This window comes from Gobius niger (genome assembly GCF_951799975.1).
Source record: "Gobius niger genome assembly, chromosome: 5".
NCBI lineage: Eukaryota > Metazoa > Chordata > Actinopteri > Gobiiformes > Gobiidae > Gobius > Gobius niger.
In genome coordinates this window covers 1602772-1628874 of record NC_136856.1, presented here as the reverse complement: position 1 = coordinate 1628874, position 26103 = coordinate 1602772, and the positions used below count along the sequence as shown (strand labels likewise).

General features: G+C 46.4%; 2 protein-coding genes across 2 annotated transcripts in view; one reads left to right on the top strand and one right to left on the bottom strand.

Annotated features, from left to right (window-relative positions):
- LOC306963518 (polyunsaturated fatty acid lipoxygenase ALOX15B-like) overlaps positions 1 to 26103 on the top strand; it is a gene marked incomplete at both ends in the record, with an annotated part of 52400 nt that overhangs the window by 18849 nt on the left and 7448 nt on the right. The gene's annotated exons all lie outside the window — the stretch shown is intronic.
- LOC306963447 (cyclic nucleotide-gated cation channel-like) lies at positions 1267 to 24787 on the bottom strand (the record flags this gene model as incomplete). Its single annotated transcript, XM_079557014.1, has 13 exons — positions 1267 to 1328; positions 5149 to 6272; positions 6337 to 6476; positions 9287 to 9660; positions 11787 to 11889; positions 15903 to 16181; positions 17432 to 17768; positions 17841 to 17991; positions 18073 to 18179; positions 19545 to 19655; positions 21441 to 21629; positions 22916 to 23023; positions 24711 to 24787. 13 exons carry the CDS (start codon positions 24785 to 24787, stop codon positions 1267 to 1269), a joined length of 3162 nt encoding a protein of 1053 aa, XP_079413140.1.

The following is a 26103-nucleotide window of genomic DNA, read 5'->3' as shown; positions in this document are numbered from 1 at the left end:
TACACTGGCTGTTTCTCAATTGCGAGGATCCGTCCTCCGTTCGGCCACTTCGTTGACGTCCTCGGTGGCGGCCCCTCCAGAGTGTCCTCTCTCCGCCGCCTCTGAGCTCAAATGGAACGGCCCCTGGAGCGGCTGCGTCAGGTCACGAGTCCATCTATGCTCATTAAAACAACTGTTTTATGAATAACAGAGGCCAGGAAACTGTTTATGTGGAACACAACTTTTTTTAAAGTGAGTTCAAACTAATAAAGTTTTGCGAGAAAAGAAAAAAGAAACTATGCTGCAGTGCATCATGGGTAATTTCAGCTCTCCGAGGCAGCGGAGGATCCACTGCTGTATCCTTCGTAAATGAGCCAAACGGAGGAGTGGAGCTGCGAGGGGGCGAGTGGTCCAGGTGAAATGGAACCACTTGGCGGCGCCGTGATGACGCGAATGACGCCCGAAGTGGTCGAGACGCCGAGGATCCTGGACATTGAGAAACAGCCAGTGTGTTTAAGATGAAGTGCGCCTCGCCTCGATTCCAGACGAGACCAGGCGGTGGCGTCAGAGGGCGGAGAAAGGCGCCTCTAATCAAGGCAGACACATCTCAGCGAGAACAGAGAGGAGCCTCAGATCACGCAGCGTCTCGTGTTTGTTAGAAAGTTTGGGAATCAAACTATTTTAAAAGTTTGTGAACACATTTCTGCTTCTCCCACACACCAGACAAATCGCCCCAACACTAGGCTACAGCTAAAATAACAGACTCTCCTCTGACAGTTTAGGATTAGAATAATAAACTTATGCTTATTTAAATGTAGGCCATATGTTGAACACACGGCACTTTCTGTCAAATATGAAGACTCTGAAGCATTTCTGCAGATCTAAGTAGATCTTGGTGATGAGAAAAGATGAGGCAGGAGCTGCGGAGCGTCAGGGCAACACGTCTCTGATCTAAACACAACTCAGATCAATCATCTGTCAGTCTCTGTCAGCAAACGTGTTTACGGCACTTCATTTCCCACAATCCCTTTGGCTTTTGTATTTCAGCCAGCAGAGCGAGGCGGAGAAAAGCAACTTCGCTCGCCGCCCCAAGGCGCTCCAGCCGCCTCGGTCTCACGAGAACACGGGCACCGTCGCACAGGTGGCGTCAGAGCGATTCTGACCGGCATGCACCGCTCGCCTGCAGCCGCCTGCAGCACCTCGCTCATCTTAAACACACCTACTGTGTGTTTCGTCGACCTGACGTTGCCCCGCCTTCCCCACCGGCACGCAGGTGGAACCAATTCACTAATCAACGAGGTGCTCCCGGACTGATTTAAAAGGGGCGCGCGTCCTATTGTCGTTGTGCGCTGGGGAGCAGACAGGTCACCACGGCAGCAGAAGCAGGACATTCAAAGCGCCAACGAAGACACAAACTCTCTAAAAACATTGCTGTGCAGGATCGGGTTCTAAAAACACTGGACAGACGGCTGGTAAGCACTAGATCACGCTGTGATCTTTACACTGGAGCTTTTCCCCACTGCTGCTTGTTGGTAAACGAGACTTGCACCGCTGCACATTTAAAGCCTAATAAGATGTTTGTATATATGGTTTCATTGTGTTTAGTACAGTCACTTTCTCAATGTTTAAACTGTAAATATTAAAAGTAAGCTTAACTATTGGGTTAAAATATGTGCATAAATACAACTTAAAGCTAATTGTGCATTTGTTTGAAATACTTGTGAAATAAATGTAATCTAGAATGTAAACAGTTAAAATCACTGGTACAAAAGTTAAAATATAAACCTTAAGAATTCAAAGGAGGTGATTTACATAAAAACAAATGGTAAATACATTGCCTAAATACTAACCTGCATGCTTTGCTGCCTATGGATTTTCTGTAAAAGGACTGTCTATTTGGTTAACTTACACTGGGTTTACCTTTTTGTTAAAGGTTTTTCCCCTGACCCCAACCGGAAATAAAAGTGAGAATTAAAATGGTCCGAGTGGAATCCAGTTTTTAATCCAGTCGACAACCCGTCCTCTTCAAGTCTGGGAAATGCACAGCTAGAGCTAAAAGACTTGACATTGTGAATTTTATATCTGTGTTGTGTGATTTCAGACCTTTTGTTAATGCATTATTTCTTATTCTGATGCCAAAATTTCGATACATAAAAGGAATAGATAAGGAGACAACGGACATCCCTGCCTGACGCCTCTAGATATTGTAAAGTTTCCTGATAAAAATCTGTTCATTTTACTAGTAGGTTGATTATAGAAAGTTTGAACCCATCTTAAAGCAGTACTAAGTAACGTGTTTACCTTAATAAACCCTCCCCGTAGTCCCTGTGGGGGTGATACAAGTGTTTATGGGATGATTGGAGGGTCTTTCATCGCCCCCTGGTGTCTCTGACCAGAAAACCATGTTTGCAACTTGACCCCCGGTGCGGAGAAAGCAATACACACTAATGTAATCACGAAGAAGAAGCTAACAGGCTAACGGGCAAAGCTAACTGCGGGCTAACGTCACTTTAAACAATATTTACAGCCAAGTTTGAGTGAAAAAAATTGTTTCCATTGTATAATTGAATGCACAGTAACCCTCTCTCCCTTCACCTTTCCTGTCAGTGTCGTATTTGCTCTCCAAGACAATTAAAAATCGTAACTTTCTACGACACCTGCAGTTGCGCTTATGGCCTCTAGGGGGAAGAGTTACTTAGTACTGCTTTAAGATATTTTCTCCGAAATCAAAAAACTTAAGTGTGCTGTACATAAACTTCCACTTTATTCTATCAAATGCCTTTTCTAAATCTGAAATAAATAGAATTCCTGCTTTCTGTCGTGTTTTATAATCTTCTATGATGTCGATGACCTGTCAAATGTTTTCTCCAATAAACCTTCCTTTAATAAATCCAGCTTGTTCTTGTTTAATAATACATCCAATGACCTTTCTGAATCGTAGAGCAATACATTTGGCAAGAATGCGACAGTGTTAATTTCGTCGACTAAAATATTTAGTCTTAATTTTAGTCAAAGTGATGTTTTTGTGACTAAAATTGGTCCAAAACTAAATTAAACGTTTCTCATGAGACTAAAACTGTGACTAAAATGTCCAGATGTTTTAGTCGACTAAAATCAAACTAAATAAAAATGAAAAGGAGAGACTAAAATCATCCAAACTTGTATTGAGCGTCTGAAAGAGCCTCAGATCATGTAAATTCTCTGTTAAAGGTTCAGCTCTGAGCTTTGTTCATGTGGAGCAGAAACATGAAGCAGAGGAACAACATTAAACATGATTAGAATGAATATTATCAATGCAAAGTCCACTCAATTAGTCTTAAATTTAGTCGACTAAAACTAGACTAAAATTGAAAAGATTTTTTTGACTAAATCTCGACTAAAATTTAATGACATTTTAGTCAAAAGACTAAAACTAAATTAAAATATGTTGTCAACATTAACACTGGAATGCGAGTGTCACAGCAAAGTAACGTCAGAGATCTCCAGTTCTCCATAAAAGGAGGGTCTTTGTATTGACCATCAGAGTTCTGTTTCAGCAGCAGTGATATGACACCTTGCTTTTGTGATTCAGATAATAAACCGCTCGTGAATGCAGAGTTAAAAGATGCTTGAAGTGGTTTCCTCAAAAAATGTTGAGTATACTTCTATCGGGATTCCGTCTAGTCCCTAGCGGACTAGATGGACTAGAAGATTTTTTACCAAAAGAAAAGGACTTTATGGACTCATGTACTTCATCTTCGGTTAGATCACCTTCACAGCTTTGTTTTTGTTGTGTTGTTAGTTTATAATCATTTGAGTGGGGAAAAAAGTGATCAGTATCGGCAGCATAATTATGTTCCTGTGAGAAAAAGTAAAGTAAGTAATATATTACACCTCTTCACTTAGAATTTCTTGATCCATTTGAATTTGTCAGGCACGTTATGTTTTCTTTTAGTTTAGTTTAGTTTATTTACTGTATTTAGAAAAAAACGGGGACAGTGTACATGAACCTCAAGGGGAGAGATGCTGTACCAGGTTATAGCTCATGTGCTAATTTCCTCCTGTAGTCCCTGGGCTGACGTTATAGTAAAATACATAAAAACATCCTGCATACATGGATAATGGCAGTTACATTGACCAAGTTCATAAGAGTAAAAGCAAATCTTCACATACACAACCATCAGATAAAACACACACATATACACACATCCGTCACATGTGGGGGCAAGTTTGATTTGACAAGAGCCATTTCTTTGCCAGGCGTGAGAACGTGTAAGAGTTTGTGCTTGTTTTCAGCTCTGTAGGAACTTATTCCACTGACGAGCGGCCGCACGAGAAAAAGCAGAGTTTCCAAACGCTGTCTTTGGTTTCGTGATCCTGCATTGGCCTCGCACTGCAGATCTAGTGGTTGGAGCTGTTGCTTCAGAGTCCAGAGAGATGAACTTTTTTAGTGCAGGAGCGGCGGCGTCTTGGAGGATCTTGCTGTAATCTTAAGAAATGTGCTGCGCATTTCTCCCCATGTTCCATCCACACAGCCCGTGATCTTTTAATGAGTCCGACAGCACGCTCGCAATGAAGTTGTTCCAGTTCGTCGTGTTTTTGTTTAATTACTAAGGAGAGTTCAGGTGAGTAATTTTGCTCACTATCAAGTTTTTCATTTAAATCTTTCTCTCCTCTAAAAACACATTTGAAATACTCCCAGACAATTTGAGGATTTGATGTGCTTTCAATTATACGGAAAAAATCCCTAATAAATGTTTTGGTGTTATTGATGAAATTGGCATTGTCTAATAAGGATTGATGTTGTCTCTTCTCTCCGGGCCTCACAGCTGGATGTTGTCTCTCCTCTCCAGGCCTCACAGCTGGATGTTGTCTCTCCTCTCCGGGCCTCACAGCTGGATGTTGTCTCTCCTCTCCGGGCCTCACAGCTGGATGTTGTCTCTCCTCTCCAGGCCTCACAGCTGGATGTTGTCTCTTCTCTCCGGGCCTCACAGCTGGATGTTGTCTCTTCTCTCTGGGCCTCACAGCTGGATGTTGTCTCTGCTCTCCGGGCCTCACAGCTGGATGTTGTCTCTCCTCTCCGGGCGTCACAGCTGGATGTTGTCTCTCCTCTCTGGGCCGCACAGCTGGATGTTGTCTCTCCTCTCTGGGCCTCACAGCTGGATGTTGTCTCTCCTCTCTGGGCCTCACAGCTGGATGTTGTCGCTGCTCTCCGGGCCTCACAGCTGGATGTTGTCTCTCCTCTCTGGGCCTCACAGCTGGATGTTGTCGCTGCTCTCCGGGCCTCACAGCTGGATGTTGTCTCTGCTCTCCGGGCCTCACAGCTGGATGTTGTCTCTCCTCCCCGGGCCTCACAGCTGGATGTTGTCTCTCCTCTCCGGGCCTCACAGCTGGATGTTGTCGCTGCTCTCTGGGCCTCACAGCTGGATGTTGTCGCTGCTCTCCGGGCCTCACAGCTGGATGTTGTCGCTCCTCTCTGGGCCTCACAGCTGGATGTTGTCTCTTCTCTCCAGGCCTCACAGCTGGATGTTGTCTCTTCTCTCTGGGCCTCACAGCTGGATGTTGTCTCTGCTCTCCGGGCCTCACAGCTGGATGTTGTCTCTTCTCTCTGGGCCTCACAGCTGGATGTTGTCTCTTCTCTCCGGGCCTCACAGCTGGATGTTGTCTCTTTTCTCTGGGCCTCACAGCTGGATGTTGTCTCTGCTCTCCGGGCCTCACAGCTGGATGTTGTCTCTTCTCTCTGGGCCTCACAGCTGGATGTTGTCTCTTCTCTCCGGGCCTCACAGCTGGATGTTGTCTCTTTTCTCTGGGCCTCACAGCTGGATGTTGTCTCTTCTCTCCGGGCCTCACAGCTGGATGTTGTCTCTTCTCTCTGGGCCTCACAGCTGGATGTTGTCTCTGCTCTCCGGGCCTCACAGCTGGATGTTGTCTCTCCTCTCCGGGCCTCACAGCTGGATGTTGTCTCTCCTCTCCGGGCCTCACAGCTGGATGTTGTCTCTCCTCTCCGGGTCTCACAGCTGGATGTTGTCGCTGCTCTCCGGGCCTCACAGCTGGATGTTGTCTCTCCTCTCCGGGCCTCACAGCTGGATGTTGTCTCTTCTCTCCGGGCCTCACAGCTGGATGTTGTCTCTCCCCCCCGGGCCTCACAGCTGGATGTTGTCTCTGCTCTCCGGGCCTCACAGCTGGATGTTGTCTCTCCTCTCCGGGCCTCACAGCTGGATGTTGTCTCTCCTCTCCGGGCCTCACAGCTGGATGTTGTCTCTCCTCTCCGGGCCTCACAGCTGGATGTTGTCTCTCCTCTCCGGGCCTCACAGCTGGATGTTGTCTCTCCTCTCCGGGCCTCACAGCTGGATGTTGTCTCTCCTCCCCGGGCCTCACAGCTGGATGTTGTCGCTGCTCTCCGACAGGAAGCCGCTGCCGGTCACCGCTGTGGTCAGTCCCGTCTCCAGAGCCGTCAGTCTTTGCTTCAGACGCATCTGTGATGAGGAGAACTCGCCCTGGAGCCGCGCCAAACACGTCTGAGGAAACACACACACACACACACACACACACACACACACACACACACACACACACACACACACACACACACACACACACACACACACACACACACACACACACACACACACATAATATCCACGTCCTCGATTTCAACTTTTTATCCAGTGCTCAGTGTTTCTGTGGAGCTGCATTGACCTCCTGCTCCTCCTCCTCTCCTCCCCCTCCTCCTCCCCTCCTCTCCTCTCCTCCTCCCCTCCTCTCCTCCTCCTCCACTTCCCCCCTCCTCTTCTCCTCCTCCTCCTCCTCCTCCTCCTCCTCCTCTCCCTCCTCCTCCTCCTCCTCCTCTCCCTCCTCCTCCTCTCCTCCTCCTCCTCTTCCCCCCTCCTCCTCTTCTCCTCCTCCTCCTCCTCCTCCTCCTCTTCTCCTCCTCCTCCTCCTCCTCCTCTCCTCCTCCTCCCCCTCCTCCCCTCCTCCTCCTCCTCCTCTTCTCCCCCTCCTCCTCCTCTTCTCCTCCTCCTCCTCTCCTCCTCCCCCTTCTCCTCTCCTCCTCCCCTCCTCCTCCCCTCCTCCTCTCCTCCTCCTCCTCCTCCCCTCCTCCTCCCCTCCTCCTCCTCCCCTCCTCCTCTCCTCCACCCCTCCTCCTCCTCTTCTCCTCCTCCTCCTCTCCTCCTCTCCTCCTCCTCCTCCTCCTCCTCCTCCTCTCCTCCTCCCCTCCTCCTCCTCTTCTCCTCCTCCTCCTCCCCTCCTCCTCCCCTCCTCCTCTCCTCCTCCCCTCCTCCTCTCCTCCTCTCCTCCTCTCCTCCTCCTCTCCTCCTCCCCTCCTCTTCTCCTCCTCCTCCTCCCCTCCTCCTCCCCTCCTCCTCTCCTCCTCCTCCTCCTCTCCTCCTCCCCTCCTCCCCTCCTCCTCCTCTCCTCCTCCCCTCCTCTTCTCCTCCTCCTCCTCCCCTCCTCCTCTCCTCCTCCCCTCCTCCTCTCCTCCTCCCCTCCTCCTCCCCTCCTCCTCTCCTCCTCCCCTCCTCCTCTCCTCCTCCTCCCTCTCCTCCTCCTCTCCTCTCCTCCTCTTCCTCCTCTTCCTCCTCTCCTCCTCCTCTCCTCCTCCCCTCCTCCTCCTCTTCTCCTCCTCCTCCTCCTCCCCTCCTCCTCCTCTCCTCCTCTTCCTCCTCTCCTCCTCCTCCTCTCCTCCTCTTCCTCCTCTTCCTCCTCTCCTCCTCCCCTCCTCCTCTCCTCCTCTTCCTCCTCTTCCTCCTCTCCTCCTCCTCTCCTCCTCCTCCTCTCCTCCTCCTCCTCCTCTCCTCCTCCTCTCCTCCTCCCCTCCTCTCCTCCTCCTCCTCTTCCCCCCTCCTCCTCTTCTCCTCCTCCTCTCCTCCTCTTCCTCCTCTTCCTCCTCTCCTCCTCCCCTCCTCCTCTCCTCCTCTTCCTCCTCTTCCTCCTCTCCTCCTCCCCTCCTCCTCTCCTCCTCTTCCTCCTCTTCCTCCTCTCCTCCTCCTCTCCTCCTCCTCCCCTCCTCCTCCTCTCCTCCTCCTCCTCTCCTCCTCCTCTCCTCCTCCTCCCCTCCTCTTCCTCCTCCTCCTCTCCTCCTCCTCCCCTCCTCTTCCTCCTCCTCCTCCTCTCCTCCTCCTCCTCTCCTCCTCCTCCCCCTCCTCCTCCCCTCCTCTCCTCCTCCTCCTCTTCCCCCCTCCTCCTCTTCTCCTCCTCCTCCTCTCCTCCTCCTCCCCTCCTCTCCTCCTCCTCCTCTCCTCCTCCTCTCCTCCTCCTCCTCTCCTCCTCCTCTCCTCCTCCTCCTCTCCTCCTCCTCTCCTCCTCCTCCTCCTCCTCCTCTCCTCCTCCTCCTCCTCCTCTCCTCCTCCTCTCCTCCTCCTCCCCTCCTCCTCCTCTCCTCCTCCTCCTCTCCTCCTCCTCTCCTCCTCCTCCCCTCCTCTTCCTCCTCCTCCTCTCCTCCTCCTCCCCTCCTCTTCCTCCTCCTCCTCTCCTCCTCCTCCCCCTCCTCCTCCTCTCCTCCTCCTCTCCTCCTCCCCTCCTCTCCTCCTCCTCCTCTCCTCCTCCTCCCCCTCCTCCTCCTCTCCTCCTCCTCTCCTCCTCCCCTCCTCTCCTCCTCCTCCTCCTCTCCTCCTCCTCCTCTTCTCCTCCTCCTCCCCTCCTCCTCTCCTCCTCCCCTCCTCTTCTCCTCCTCCTCCCCTCCCCCTCCTCCTCTTCCCCCTCCTCCTCCTCCTCCTCCTCCTCTCCTCCTCCTCCTCCCCTCCTCCTCTCCTCCTCCCCTCCTCTTCTCCTCCTCCTCCCCTCCCCCTCCTCTTCTCCTCCTCCTCTCCTCCTCTTCCTCCTCTCCTCTCCTCCTCTTCCTCCTCTTCCTCCTCCTCTCCTCCTCCTCCTCTCCTCCTCCTCCTCTTCCTCCCCTCCTCCTCCCCTCCTCCTCCTCCCCTCCTCTTCCTCCCCTCCTCTTCCTCCTCCTCCTCTCCTCCCCCTCCTCTCCTCCTCCTCTCCCCCTCCTCCTCCTCCTCCTCCTCTCCCCCTCCTCCTCCCCTCCCCCTCCTCCTCTCCTCATCCTGCTCCTCCCCTCCTCCTCCTCTCCTCCTGCTCCTCCTCTCCTCCTCCTCCTCTCCCCCTCCTCCTCTCCTCCTCCTGCTCCTCCTCCTCTCCTCCTCCTCCCCTCCTCCTCTCCCCCTCCTCTCCTCCTCCTCCTCCTCTCCTCCTCCTCCTCCTCTCCTCCTCCTCCTCCTCTCCTCCTCCTCTCCCCCTCCTCCTCCTCCTCTCCTCCTCCTCCCCTCCTCCTCTCCTCCTCCTCCTCTCCTCCTCCTGCTCCTCCTCCTCTCCTCCTCCTCCTCCTCACCTGAAGTCGGTCCAGCCCGGCCTCCATCTTGTCCACCTTCTCCTCCAGCTCCTCTCCGGCCGACACGCTCACTTCCTCCAGAAGCCCCTCCTTCCTCAGGATGTCCCGCCCCCTGCGCTCCAGCTGTGCGCGGGCCTCGGGGAACTCCTGCAGCGCCCCCGTCAGGTCGTTCTTGGACAGGCAGAAGAGGTCGGAGTAGCCCAGGCTGCGGATGTTGGCCGTGCGCCGGTTTCCCATCTTGCTGCCGCTGATGTTGAGGATGCTGATCTCGCCGAAGCAGCTGCCCGCGGTCAGGACGGCGAACTGAGAAACGCCGTCGTCGCCCACCACCGCCAGGCGGCCATCTTTGATGATGTACATCTCCTTCCCCACGTCTCCCTGAGGCCGGACAAGACACAGGTAAAGACTAAACCGTCTCATTATTCATGTCTCTGTGTGGACAATGGAAAATATAAGATAAACAAACAAATATTAGATCAAGACTGTTTGCATCGCAGAGCAAGAAGAAAAACACGCTTTTATTGATCATTTGTGCATCAAAAAGTCTCTTTCTTAACCTCTTAACTCCCGCCTGAACCGAGAGGATCTTTTTCGTCAATTTTTTATCACATTTTGGTCATTTTTTTGTTACAATTTGGTCATTTTTTTGTCAAATTTTTATCAAATTTTTGTCATATTTTTGGTCATTTTTTGTCAATTTCTTGTGACATTTTTGCTACTTTTTCATCAATTTTTTGCCACTTTTTTGTCAATGTTTTCTCACTTTTTTGTCACATTTCTTGTGACATTTTTGTCATTTTTTGTCACATTTTTTGTCACATTTTTTCGTCATTTTTTTGTCATTTTTTTGTCAATTTCTTGTGACATTTTTGTGACATTTTTGCTACTTTTTCATCAATTTTTTGCCACTTTTTTGACAATGTTTTCTCACTTTTTTGTCACTTTTTTTGTCACATTTTTGTCATTTTTTGTCATTTTTTCTTCAATTTTGTATCATTTTTTGTCATATTTTTGTCAATTTTTTCTTCGATTTTTTATCAGTTTTTGTCACATTTTTGTCATTTTTTGTTAATTTCTTGTGACATTTTTGTGACATTTTTGCTACTTTTTCATCAATTTTTTGCCACTTTTTTGTCACATTTTTTGTCACATTTTTGTCATTTTTTCTTCAATTTTGTATCATTTTTTGTCACATTTTTGTCAATTTTTTCTTCGATTTTTTATCAGTTTTTGTCACATTTTTGTCATTTTTTCGTCCATTTTTTTATCACATTTTTGTCATTTTTTGTCACATTTTTTGTCACATTTTTGTCAATTTTTTGTGACATTTTTGCCACTTTTTCATCAATTTTTCGTCACTTTTTTATCAATGTTTTCTCACTTTTTTGTCACATTTCCATCATTGTTTTCGTCTCAGTTTTGTTGCTATTTTCACAGCTTTTTTCCAGAAGCTTTTGGATTGGGGTAAAGCCAAACTGGAGAAAATGTGCTCGGTTCAGGTGGGAGTTAAGGGGTTAAAGTTTGACGAGTCGTGACATGTTCGTTGCATTTACATGATTTCTGCGGTTTTAACCCCTTAACTCCCACCTGAACCGAGCACATTTTCTCCAGTTTGGCTTTACCCCAATCCAAAAGCTTCTGGAAAAAAGCTGTGAAAATAGCAACAAAACTGAGACAAAAACAATGATGAAAATGTGACAAATAATGTGACAAAAAACGGACAAAAAATTGACAAAAAAGTGACAAAAAAGTGACAAAAAAGTGACAAAAAATTAACAAAAAATTGACAAAAAATGGACAAAAAATTAACAAAAACTTAACAAAAAAATTACCAAAAAATGAGAAAAAAATGAGAAAAAAATGAGAAAAAATTGACAAAAAAATAATGAAAAAATGATGAACATGTGACAAAAAGTGACAAAAATTTACCATTTCACAAAAAAATTACAAAAATGAGTTGAAAACCACCCAAAGAAAGATGGAAAAAAATCTGACGTGAGGAAAAAGATCCATCTCGATGAGTTTTGTAGATCTTAGCTTTCAAATGAGGCGTTACACTGGCCTACGGGATTTGGGTAAAGCTGAACTGGAGAAAATGCTCAGGTTCAGGCGGGAGTTAAGAGGTTTATAGTAATGGTGCCTTACACTTGCATTGCACTTTACAAGCCTGTATGACCAGGTTTCTCAAAGCGCCGCACTGTCGGCATTATCCATTCACTCCATACTCAGTGGTGGAAAGCTGCTGTTGAAGCCACAGCTGCCCCTCCGACCACCACCACTCACTACATGAGGCTTCCTGGTGTTTCCCAAACGGTCTCTCATCAAACTGACTCTTCCTGCTGAGCTTCAGGTCTGACGGGATCGGGCAGAGCAAAGGCGGGACGGCCTTTTGCCACCATTTTGTTGCTTTCTTCTTTCTCTTCTTCTCTCTCCCTGTTTGTTTGTTTGTTTGTTTGTTTGTTTGTTTGTTTAAATATACTGTAAACATTATTGTTGCTACTGGCCTTTCTGCAGATGTAATCCCCTGGACTGAACACTTGAGGGCGCAGTTTCAACACCAGCTCCACCAGCAGACCAGACTCACAGTCCTGGAAGATCCGCACCTAAAGCAAAACAACGTTATTAAGGCCCAACACTAAAGTACATTAATGACACACATGTAACAAGAAGGAAACATAGTTCTCAGCTCAATAAGTCCGGTTAGGAATATTAGAAATAATATTACAAATAACAAAGATCATTAAACCCCTGAGTGCTTCCCAACCAGGGGCACGGGGACCCTTGGGGGTACTCGAGGAAGTATCAGGGGGTGCTTGGAAATATTTCAGATCAGCCTCTTAACTCCCGCCTTAACCAAGTACATTTCCTCCAGTTCGACTTTACCCAAATCTAAAAGGTCCTCGGAAAAAAGCGGAAAAACAACAAGCAGCAAACAAAAGGTTTTGAAAAAGCAACAAAATACTTACAAAAAAAGCACAAAAAATAAAACGAAAAGACCTCAGTCTTGTGGGTCTTAGCTTTCAGATGAGGCATTACACTGGCCAATCCCTTACAAAACAAAAATATACTGCAGTATATTGGAAAATATCATGCATTATATTTTTTCAATATATTATCATATATGATATTTAGTATTTATATTTTCCAATAAGCATAGACAATATATGCGTATGATATATATATATATATATATATATATATATATATATATATATATATATATATATATATATATATATATATATATGTATACTAGCTGAGCTCAGCTAGTCTGCACATTTGATATTCTGAGATTATGAGTGATTACAAAGAAAATGTCCAACCCGTCACACAGTTCAGCTGTAGACCAGTGGTTCCCAACCCATTCCAAAAACTATGGCCACTACAAATGTTTAAAATAATGAATGCTAAAAATAATTTCAAACAAACTGCAATTGGAGTGTTTGATGCACCCGTACTCTTTTCTTATAAACTACAACAACAATATGTTCGCTAAACTCAGGGAATAGAATTCAAGAGACAGTGGAATAATTATGGATAAATATTAGGGGTTCAGCTTTAACGGTTTGGTTCACGGTGCAGGACCCGTGGTTTGGTCCATCACGGTAGTGCACAATCAAAAAAATAATGAGTTGGTTTTGAAATGAAATAGCCTAATGATCGTTATTAGACAGTATTTATAACTTTACAATAAAATTGGCAATGCGTTCAAAGCTGCTTTAGAATAAAATGTACCTCTGGGCTCACAATACGTGAAAGCAAAATAGAAAACAAATGGTACAGCAGCAAAGAAAAAAAAAAAAACTACACAGTGCAGGCCATGCGCTCGTGAAGTTGTAGTTTCATTTTCGCTTTTACTCACACGGAGGATAAATCAGTCGGAGCAGCGCGTTTGATTAGAGGCTTTTGGGAAATGTTTTGCGTGTACTGTTTTTCGGAGACAAAGCTTTAGAGACGGAATACGGCCTGGATGTATAATGAACCACAGCCTCGGTCACTGCAGGAGAGACTTAAACAAAGACGCGCAGATGTGTTTTGGAGGATGTACCTGTACCTGTGCGGAGCATCTGCAGGTTAGCGGTGAGTGACGATGACACACATGGCCCTGTTAGGATGCGCACACATACATACACACACGCACACACGCGCGCACACACACGCACACACCGCCCTGTTTGGATGCGTGCACACGCACGGCAGTCAGATCTCGTGCACTCGCGTTGTTGTGACGGCGGGTTGTCCTCGGACAGCAGCACCGCGGTCCATATGGACCCGTGGTCAATGCCCGCGGCTGGTGGGACCATCACGTGGGGGCCGGCCGCGGATGTAATAATAATAATAATAGTAATAAAGCATTAGTCTTATATAGCGCTTTTCCAGACGCTCAAAGTTGCTGAACAATTATGCGCACATCAGCCCCCACCACCAACCACGCACAAACTCAGTACTGTCGCCAGGTTTCCTGGTGTTCCCAAAAGGTCTCCCATCCCAGTCCTAACCAGGCACTTCCCTGCTTAGCTTCAAAGTCGGTATGGGAAATAAACATGGCGGCGCCCAGGCGGCGGCCATTGAGATTGCGTTTTCTATAATAGATAATAGATAATATATATATATATATATATATATATATATATATATATATATATATATATATATATATAGATAAATTTGTGAATTTGTGAGCTAAGGCACCAGGTGAGGCGCAAAAGTTTGTTATGGCTTTAAATGATGTTTTGTTGAAGGAAGTTGAGTTTAAAGTTTGCACTAATCTTCCTCTACATCCTCTTGATTTGTCTTTTATCTGATTAACAGAAAATAAAGTTGGCTTTTGATAAATACCCATTAGTCTGTGTTAATTACCACACACATGTTTGCATTTATATATATATATATATTGCTCATATATCACAACATATCATTTTCCATCTATGTAAAGTACATTTACCAAATATAGGGCACTATATCTTTACAAACATAACCAACACATTTTCCTATATAACTTGAAATATATGATGGTGGATATTTATAAATATAAAGTTATATATATTCTGGGATATATAAACAAATATATTATATATTTATGTTTTGTTTTGTTTTTTGAGTTTTTGCACAAGTACAAAGAGAGACAGCAGAGCTAAACGGCTCTGTTAAACAGGGTAAAACGAGACGGCAGTTGAGGGAGGGGGGTGTGCATACATTGATGGGTGGGGAGACAAAGACAACAAGAGTGGACACGTGTTTGCTTTCATTGTATAGATATTTTTCTTTGTTTTCCCCTTGGACAGAGAGTGTGGTGAGTGTGTGTGTGTGTGTGTGTGTGTGTGTGCGTGCGTGCGTGCGTGCGTGCGTGCGTGCGTGCGTGTGTGCGTGCGTGCGTGCGTGCGTGCGTGCGTGCGTGTGTGTGTGCGTGCGTGCGTGCGTGCGTGCGTGCGTGCGTGTGTGTGTGCGTGAGTTTTAGTAATAATAATTATGGGAATTGTCATGGTGGGTGTCAGAGGCTGGCGCTTGAGCAAGAAAGGACAAAAATAAAAAATAAAAATAAAAAATAAAGAGTAAAAGTAACAAAAAATAATAATAATAAATAATTAGAAAATAATAAGATAATAATAATAAAACTAAATTAATTGAAAATAAGTATTAATAATAATATTTTTGATAGATAAATTAAAAGGAGAAAGGGGGGATAATAATTATATGATTTGGAGAGCAGAGAAGGAGGATGAGGGAAACAAACACAGAATAGACAAGCAGACACACATATACGTACCTACATACATACAACCATATATACATATATATATATACATACACATACGCTTCTTAGCCACTGTTTTTTTTTTTTTATATATATTATATATTATATATTTATGTTTATTATATTGTAATATATGGAAAGTGGCAATCATTTGTATATTTTGCAATACATTACAATATAATGACATGAATATATAATATATTGTATAATATATGTATCATCAATGTATAATTCCATGTATTTACAACATATAATATGTTGGAAAATGCATGGAGAAAATAATGTATTACAATACATTACAATGTATTTATAATAATACATTGGTAAATATATTTTCCTTTTGAAAGTGACAGGCTGTGACCTCCAGTCCAGAAGCTTTTAGATTTGGGTAAAGCCGAGCTGAAGAAACTGTGCTCGATGAAGAGGTGAAGAAAGAAGATGAAGCTATTAGATTCTAATAGTTCTAATAATTAGAACATTGTTAGAAAGACAATGTTTTTGGGGCCAATTTAGACTTAAAACATTTTCACCTGGAAACAACAAAACCCAGTGTTTAATGATTTCACTGATTCCAGGATTGTTTTGGATGTTGTCATCTCCATTACTTGGGACCATTTTCTAATTTTTTGTCTCCAGGTCTGGTCCTGGACTGAACAAGTTTGGAGTCAGAGCAGCTTAAGGTGAGATGTTGGTGCCAGAGTGTAAAGAAAAGCTCATTTGAGAAAACACATCCTAAAGTGTTGTCTTTAGCTCCGCCCCCAGAAAGGAAATGACCATATTTGGACCACAGCGTCCAGCGCCACAGCGTGGACACCAAACCTGTCCCTAACCATGTGAGCCTCTCGAGTGCTCCGCTCTGACCTTCTTGAGCGTGTCCAGGTGCACGTTGATGGCGATCTCGGCCCTCAGTTTGCAGGGCAGGCTCCTCAGCACTTCCTGCTCGTCCACGGTCTTCTGATTGGTCCAGAGGTAGTCGAACCAGCGAATCACGCGCTGCTCCAGGGGTTTGCTCACGTGCCTGAAGCGCATGTAGTGCTTCAGTCCGTCCACGCGGCTCTGGAACGAGGCTTTGGTGGCGTTCATGTTGGAGATCATGGAGCCCACGTTCCCCACGATGGAGGCGAAGATGAGGACGCCCACCTGAGAGGGAGACGTGCAGGAGAGTCACGTTACCATGGAGATACGACGTCTACAGAGGACGAGCAAACACTGGGCTGATCTTAGCAAAGTAAAAGGTCCAGACAGGTACGGATCAACTCGTCTAAGCTCAGGTAAGAACAGATCTCAGTGCGGAGGAACTGTGGCCTGTTCCTTTAACTGAAGGCTGTAGAGTCGACTCTCCACACACTTACAGTAAAGTCTCTAATACAGGCCGGGAGCACATGGAGGACCAGGCCTTTATTGAAACCAGGCCACAATCAGAGACAGGCCTTTATTTCTATTTGAGCAAAACGGACGACCAGGAAAATGAAGAAAAACGAGATTTGTGTCCATTTGAACTAATACATTAGGTTCACTTATTAATTAACATTTCAAACCCTCTCCCAGCGGCTGGAACATTGACGCCTTTTATTTTGTCGGGACAACAGGAAGTGTTTCGTTGCTGTTAGCGGAGCTTTGACATCAGTGTCACTGCAGGTTTCTGTTTCGTTTTTACCGCGGACCGGATTATTTGTTGTTATCTTGTGTAAAAGGCGAGTTTAGACGGAGCGTTTGTGTTTGTGATCGATCATGAGACTGACCCGAGAGAAGACGAGACGCTCGCGCTGATGGGAGGAGTTATTTTGAGGCGTGGGACTGACCTGCACACGGAGCAGCTGGACGTGCTTTGAAGACGCGATGGAGACTTTATTAAAACCCCGGAGGGTCATAAACATTTACATCCAAATATCGTCACAGGAGGTTTGAAAAGTGGCTAAATCTGTGTCAAAGTTACGCTGGGATCAGCTCCTCCGCAGCGTCCCCCTCGGCCCGGGTTCAGTTTGTTACTTCCTGCACGTGAGTTTTCATTTACACCAGTATGAGACAAATTCCTAACATGGGGAATATTTCTACAGCTATAGTTTCTAATAAAAGCCCCGGCCTGTTTTAGGGACCGGCTTTAATTTGTCGAACCCGGCCCCTGTCGGAGAGCCGGCCTCTGTCGGAGACCCGGCCCCTGTCGGAGATCCGGCCCCTGTCAGACACCCGGCCCCTGTCGGAGACCCGGCCTGTTAGAGACCCGGCTTCTGTCGGAGACCCAGGTGACTGGGCTAATGGAACTATGAACTCAACGTGCTTGTTTTCTGTGACGGCTTCATCTGTCGTTGGAGAGAATCCAAATAAGGGACAACCACATGTCGCAGCAGCAGATGAAGACAGCCCTGACCTCTTCTATGATCTCCACCCACCAGAAAGTCGAAGATGAGGAACAGGTACTCCTCGTCCCTGACCGGGGGCGGCGTCTCCCCGATGGTGGTGAGGGTGAGCGTGGACCAGTACAGGCAGTAGATGTATTTGCGGCTCAGGTGTTGGAACTCGGGCTCGGAGGCGTTGGGATAGACCCAGGAGTCCGAGCCCAGACCCAGGGCTTTGGAGAAGCTGTAGTAGACGCAGGCGTTCCAGTGGATGATGACCAGGATGTACAGCACCAGTTTGCAGATGCGGAAGGCGTTGGGGGATCCCGTCCGAGTCTCCGTGCGCTCGAAGAACTCCGACAGGCGCGAGAGGCGGAGGAGACGGTTGAACCTGGACAGAGAAACATCTGAATCCTGACCCCAGAGCCAGATCAGAGCAGCGAGTTCGATCCTCTGGCTGTACCTGAGCAGAGGGGTGTAGCCCGTCCCCACCCACAGGTAGAACAGCTCCGTGGGCAGCACTGAGCTCAGGTCCAGCCCACACTGAACCGTCCTCATGTAGGTCTGTCTGAGGCGCCGCAAGTCCTCCACCAGCAAACCCTGGTCCAGGAACCCTACAGGACGAAGTGAGGAGTTTAACCACGGGACTCAGGGTCTGCGTTCTGAAACAGACTACACGTGTGGAGGAGAATCACCCGTGTGGAGACGCACGGCGATGTCCAGAATGTAAATCCCGTCACAGACGTAGTCGAGCACCAGCCAAACCAGGACGTTCCTCATCTGCAGCTCGTCGAAACAGGCCCTGGAGAAGCAGAAGCCAAAGGAACATCTCCTGAATATCAGAGCCGAAAACTGCAGTAGGAAACAAGGCGGACGCGGTGACGTTAGGAGACGTGATGAAGGTCGTGTTCACTTTACAAACCATGAGAGAGGGAGCACGTTAAGTTCAAACTGAGATCTCGTCCTAACTCATTTCAACGTTTACAATTTTACATTCATTCTAAGCAGGTTTCACAACTTTCCAGGAGCAAAACGGTGACTACAATAATCCTACAAGCTCATGAAGTAAGTAAGAAAACGTCACACGTGAGGCCCGATCTCACTGGAGACGTTATGAAGACTGAAGAGTCAGAGATGTCTTTGAGACGTCTCCTGGAGATAAGGCAGATTTCAGCAGAGTCTCTGTGTGGTGTCTGTGTGGTGTCTGTGTGAACACTATTTGTTGTCCTAAACCTGTGAGACGTTTCTGTGACGTCCCTGCAATGTCTCTGAGACCCTTCGGAGACCAAGGAGATCTTAAAGAGTCGTATGGAGTCTCTTTGGCTTCGTTCAGACCGAGGCTGAACTGACCACAATTCAGATTCTGATCTTTTATGATACTTTAATAAAACCAGGAGTAGTTTGGCGTCCGCACAGTAAAGTTACTGCACAGATTTCCAACCACTGGTATTGTTACGCCAAACAATATAGTTCCCTTTTTACCCACTTAGAAAATCCACAACATAACACTTCACATAACCATATTTTTGTAGTGAAACGTGGAAGAGCTTGGTAGCTTCTGTCTCCACCTGGTTTGGAGCTATAGAGGAGGAGAGGCTAAATGCTTACGTAACTGAGGACAGGCGTGAAGACTAGACAGGTACACATGAACTCGTCTAAGCTCAGGTAAGAACAGATCTCAGTACGGAAACATGGTGTCCTGTTCCTTTAAAAACGTGGCCGTCTCTGCTCTGGTCCAAAACACTCTCTTCTCGCTCCATTAGCTCCAAAAACGTTGCCAATGTCAGGCCTTCCTCCTTCCTCAAACAGCAGAGCACAGCGCCCTCTACTGCCCGACACATTCGAGCCGCACCTCGTTCAGACGGAGATCACAGACGCATTTGAGAGTCACATGAGCGACCTTTGCAGTCTGAACATAGCCTTTGGGGTCTCCCTGGTGTAGACCGTGCAGAACCTCTCGAAGACCATGTGGAAACCACACTGGAGACGACCTCCTGCAGACTGGCCTCATCTCCAGGGGACGTCTCAAAGACATCTCCGTGACCAGCAGCAGCTTGAGTCTCCAAACCGTCTCCAGGCCGGTGAGAAGCACAGTGTGGTCTTTCAGGAGTCTAACCTCCTCCAGGTGTTCAGTCCACCACTACAGAAGCTTTCATAATGACCTGACCTGACGACCAGTAAGGTGAAGTTATAAAACACGGCCGCTCCGATCACGCAGAGCCAGTGGTAATACATGTCGTCTGAAGGGCTCAGGACAAGGACGTGGCATCTTCTTTTCCTGAAACAGAAAGAGAAGCAGACGAAGAGAAAGAGGAAGTGAAGGTTCCAGAGGAGAATTTATTCATTTATTCATTTCATTTGCGAGGATAACCTCTTGAGATGCATCATCTCGTTTTCGAGAGGGTCCTCAAAAATCACCAAGGAAAGCAAAACACAGAGACAGATACAGCAGTACAGGCATAAAACCAAAACATACAAAACAAAACAAACATGCAAGTAAATCCCAAGACACACAAACAAACAGACACACACACACACACACACACACATAGAGCTCTCTACAGTAAACAATCAGTTACAGCAGGATACTGTAAACTACACATTTCAAAAGCAATTACAGTTTATTTGTATATATTGTAAAAGTGCATTTTTATACATTTGATAGTAAGTTATTGAGCGGATAGAGGCAGGAAGATTATTCCAATCGAAAGGTGCTTTGTAATTAAATGAAAATGTTCCTATTTCTTCATGAATACGAGGAACAACAAAAAAGATTTGATTTGCGTGCCTTAAAGGGACTATAAGGAGTTTAAAAATGTTAAAATGAAGTATTTTCCTCCCCCTACATGTTCCAGCCATGTCCTAATGTGTAGAATGAGCTCAGACCTGTTCACCACAACTGCCTCTGAAATCCACTCAAAAATGTGTCACTTCGGCCCGAATTGCCGTCATGCACGAGCTTAATATAGAAGGTGCAGTTACACATATGGCCTGAGGTGGCAGTAGTGAGTATAAAATGGCGAACTTGCTTCCAGCTCCTTTAAATTATAACAAGTACTAAATGGCATTAAATATTGTCTCAAATAATCAGGATAACTCAGATTAATGCATTTGAATATAAATAATAACCAATGAAACTGGCGTCTGAAGGATGGAGTGAGCCAAGAGAGTTGCTTAAACAACAAACAATGATGAGTTCTGAAGGGACAACGGAGAATGAACCTGCACAGACTATTATAGATTATATTAAGTGGCTGAAGATTATTGCCAGTGGTATTTTGATAGACTACATCGCAGTAATCGAGAATAGGGAGCAGCAATTGAGTGACTATCCTTTTTCTCACTGAGAAACTAAAGCAATTAATTGACTGGTAAAGGACTTTCAAACGATATGCAATTTTATTAACAACAGAATGTATGAGAGTTAAAAGAAAGGTTTGAGTCAAGCCATAAACCCAGATATTTATACGTCTCAACTGGTGTGATTGGCGCTGTGTCCAGAAAAACAAGATCAAGTGCACCAGCTTTTATATGTTTAGTTTTGTCCTGGAATACCATTGAGTGTGATTTGGATTTAGTAACTTGTTAGCTTGAAACCAAAGTTGTACTGTATCAAAGTCATGTTGAAGAGAGTGCTGAATATCAATAATATTGGGTTTCGAACAGTAAATAATAGTATCGTCGGCATAAAGTTGAATATTGCAGTCTGTGCAGGTGAGGGGGAGATCATTGATGAAAATTGAGAATAAAAGAGGACCAAGTGATGAACCTTGAGGCACACCTCGATCTATAATTTGAAAATCAGAATAATTGCCTTTTGTCTCACAAAAGATAGTGATCAACCATATCAAATGCCTTGGAGAGGTCAATAAATAGTGCACCAGTGAGCAAATTGTTTTCAAAGCCAGTGAAAATATCATTGGTGAACTTAAGTAGAGCAGAGGTTGTTGAAAAAATGGTCTAAATCCCGATTGAAAACGAGATAAGAGATTGTAGTTAGACAAATAATCAGATAATTGATTAAAAATTAATTTCTCAAAATTGAAGAATGAAGTGAAAATACTTGCGCCTCGGCCTGCTCTCCCCGGTGTCCGACCCCGCTCGGCTGCAGCTGACGCGACTGGGCGGGGCCTGCTGCGCCTCGGAGTGGGCGGGGCCTCTGAAGCGTTCCAGGAAGGAGTCCGGGCGCTCGTGTTCCTCGTGGAGACTCTTATGGGCCCAGTCTCTCAGCGTCATCACCATTCCCACGATTCTGCAGCCGCGGAATAAAACCAAGCACTTCTCACACAGAGCGTTCAGTATCATTCATTTGAACAAAACCACCGATACTTCTGATGTAATGCTGCACAGCAGAGCTTTAAGATCCACCACAGGCTCCTGGTTGGACCCAGAATGCACTGCTCTATCACAGTCTGGGGCTTTGACCTTCCAGAACTTTGCCCTGAGCCTGGGACTCACTGTCTGCTCTGGTCCCAAAGACCCAGCTCCCCATCCGAGCGTAAGACCAGGTCCACCAAAACCAAACCTTACCCAGACCTCACTACAGGAACATCTGGAACAGGATCCCCCTCACCATAAGAACCACAGTCACCTGGACTTTTTAAAGCAGTACTAAGTAACTCTTCCCCCTAGAGGCCATAAGAGCAACTGCAGGTGTAGTAGCAAGTTACGATTTTTTAATGTATTAATTGTCTTGGAGAGTAAATACGAGGCTGACAGGAAAGGTGAAGGGACAGAGGGTAACTGTGCATCCAATTATACAACGGAAATATTTTTTTTCACTCAAACTTGGCTGTAAATACTGTTTAAAGTGACGTTAGCCGCAGTTAGCTTTGCCCGTTTGCATGTTAGCTTCTTCTTCGTGATTACATTAGTGTGTATTGCTTTCTCCGCACCGGGGCCAGTCAAGTTGCAAACATGGTTTTCTGGCCAGAGACTCCAGGGGGAGAAGAAAGACCCTCCAATCATCCCATAAACACTTGTATTACCCCCACAGGGACTACGGGAAGGATTTATTAAGGTAAATAAGTTACTTAGTACTGCTTTAAGAAGACCGTGGTGAAACATCTGGCCGACGGCGATCGTTGTGACCTCCAGTGACGGACGTTAAAGCCTCAGTGTGTTCCTCCTTCTGTGTCTGTATGTTTTTGTGTCCAGTGTTGATGTTCATGCTGTGTTTGTGTTTCTGCAGAGCAAGAACCTGTCATCAATGACAATGACGATGACGATGACGATGACGATGACGATGACGATGAAAACCTTCCACCCTTAGTCATTTGTTAATCTTGTCTTGTGTTACAATCCCTGTGTTTCGTTCGGGCCAAGTCATTTTAGAACAATGGAAAAGTGACTCAGTCTGGTTTGATAAAGCACCAACAAGGTCTTAGGTCCAATTCTCAGTCTATCTTTGTGGACTCAGCAGGTCCAACATGCCTGTGGTTTGAACTATGTCTCGTTCTGGACTTGCTGCTGTAAAACTGTTTGTGATGATTTGATGATTTGATGATTTGATGATTTGATGATTTGATGAAATCCCACCTGGACAAGGCGCCTCGTCCTCCGAAGGAATTTGGGGAATTGTCTCTCCTGTCGATGGCGGCCATTCTCTGCAGCTCCGAGGAAGTGTCGTCACAAACGGACTGACCCCTGGAAGTTCACACATTAATAACACTGTGTTATATATATGTGTGTATATATTATATACACATATACATATATTATAGAGACCACAGAGACCACCCGGATATACAGTGCAGACATTGGGATGTCATTGGGACTAGAGAAGTGTGGTCGGATGGTGACTCAGAGAGGGAAGGTCGTCCACACAGAAGGTCTCACTCCCAGAAGGAACAATAGCAGACATTGAGGACAGCTACAAGTACCTCAGAATCCCACAAGCAAATGGCAACCTCGAAGAGGTGACAAGGAAAGCGGCTACGGCCAAATACCTCCAACGAGTAAGGCAGGTCCTAAGAAGCAGCTCAATGGCAAGAACAAGTCCCGGGCAATAAACAGCTACGCCCTACCAGTAATCAGATACCCTGCAGGAATAATAAGCTGGCCAAAGGATGAGATACAGACCACAGATGTTAAGACGCGAAAGCTCCTAACCATGCACGGAGGGTTCACCCCAAATCCAGCACCCTGAGACTGTACGCTCGCCGTAAGGAAGGAGGCCGAGGACTAGTGAGTGTGAGAGCCACTATCCAGGATGAAACATCCAAGATCCATAAGTACATCAAGGACAAGGCTCCGACAGATGACGCTCAGTGAATGTCTCAGACAATGGGGAACAGAAGATGAGGTGCTGGAGGTCCCGTCATGGGAGGACAAGCCCCTACACGGCAGGTACTACCGAAACATAACTGAAGTGGCCCCTACACGGCAGGTACCACCCAAACATAACTGAAGTGGCGGATATTCAGAAATCCTACCAATGGCTAGACAGAGCAGGACTAAAGGACAGCACAGAGGCTCATCATGGCTGCACAGGAGCCTTGAGCACCAGAGCAATAGAGGCCCAGATCTACCACACCAGACAAGAGCCCAGGTGTAAGAACATAACTGCAGGTGTAAGAACATAACTGCAGGTGTAAGAACATAACTGCAGGTGTAAGAACATAACTGCAGGTGTAAGAACATAACTGCAGGTGTAAGAACATAACTGCAGGTGTAAGAACATAACTGCAGGTGTAAGAACATAACTGCAGGTGTAAGAACATAACTGCAGGTGTAAGATGCTGCAGGGAAAGCTTACATGGAGCCATAACCAAGTGGCTGGTATCGTGTACAGGAACATCTGTGCAGAGTCTGGGCTGGAAACCCCAAGGTCAAAGTGGGAAACACCTCCAAAGGTGGTGGAGAATGACCGAGCCAAGATCCTGTGGGACTTCCAGATACAGACGGACAGATGGTAATGAACCAACCGGACATTGTGGTGGTGGACAAAGAACAGAGGAGCCGCTGTGGTCGACATAGCAATACCAAGACTTCAACATCAGAAACTAGAGAAATACCAGGGGCTCAGAGAAGAGCTGGAGAAAACCTGGAGGGTGAAGGCATCAGTGGTGCCCGTGGTCGTTGGGGCACTCGGGGCAGTGACCCCCAAACTGGAGGAGTGGCTCCAGCAGATCCCAGGAAATACATCAGACATCTCGGTCCAGAAAAGTGCAGTTTGTGTCGTTTTGAACTGAAGCAGAGCTGTGAAAAGCCTGTGTGTCCTGGTGTTTCCTGCCTGTGGTCTCTGTCCTCTGTGGTCCCTGTCCTCTGTGGTCCCTGTCCTCTGTGGTCTCTGTCCTCTGTGGTCCCTGTGGTCCCTGTGGTCCGCTGTTACCTGCTCAGAGTGCTTTCTGCGCGGTCGCTCTCCTCCTCCGTCCATGTTTTCACTGACAGTCTCTGGGATCCGTTCATCCTGCAACACAAGAATCTACATCATAAATAATCTGAGGTAAAGCAGAGGCGGAGGATTTACTTTACATTTACATTAGTGATAAATCCTGCCGTGCACAGGGGTTTAAAATCTGAACTGTGCTGATGCTTCACAAGTGCAGGAACAACAGGGGATCCACAGGTGGTGAAGCAAAAAGAAACACGTGCTCCCACTTTGAAGGCAGGAGCAGATAAAAGCAGATCAGAACACAGAGACTGGATGAAAGGATGAGAGAGAGAGGGGGAGAGAGGGGGGAGAGAGAGAGAGAGAGAGAGAGGGAGAGAAAACATAACACTAAAACATGCACAATAGGCCGGGATGAATGAGCTTGTGTTTGTGAGTGTGGATGGAAACAATGGAGGGAAATTAGCCCACGGCGACCGAGGCTCTGTGGGTTTGGATGATGATGGCGGCGAGTGAGATGATCATTATCGTTCAGGTGTTCATCGTTACTGAAGATAATACTGATCCCAGGTCAGGCTTCCATGGCTCTGCTGCGGAGGCACCGTGGACTGAAGATCCCAGGTCATTTCTAACCTCGTGACCTCCACCTGAACCGAGCACATTTTCTGCAACATTTGTCAAAATAGCAAAAAAAAAAAAAATGACAAAAAAATAAAAAAATGCAACAGAAAAGATCAGTTTAGATCAGTTTTGTAGGTCTTAGCTTTCAAATGAGGCTAAGCTTTTAGATTTGGGTAAAGCTGAACAAGAGAAAAACAGTTGGTCAAGAGGTTAAAGGAGCCACAACTCAAAATGACCCATAGCATGAAAAAAAAATAAAAAAAATAAACAACAACCAATGACTGTAATGAAACATAAACATCTTTCAGCCTCTGTTTTATTAACCCCTTAAATCCCACCTGAACTGAGCACATCGTCTCCAGTTTGGCTTTGCCCAAATCTAAAAGCTTCCTGAGAAAAATGTCAAAACAGATGAAAAGGCGCTGGAAGATCAGCTCAGTTGTGTGGGGTTAAGGTGGGGGGTCAGAGGTTAAATCAGACTGAGGTTAAAGTGGGGGGTGAGAGGTTAAATCAGACTGAGGTTAAAGTGGGGGGTGAGAGGTTAAATCAGACTGGGGTTAAGGTGGGGGGTGAGAGGTTAAATCAGACTGGGGTTAAGGTGGGGGGTGAGAGGTTAAATCAGACTGAGGTTAAAGTGGGGGGTGAGAGGTTAAATCAGACTGGGGTTAAGGTGGGGGGTCAGAGGTTAAATCAGACTGGGGTTAAGGTGGGGGGTCAGAGGTTAAATCAGACTGGGGTTAAGGTGGGGGGTCAGAGGTTAAATCAGACTGGG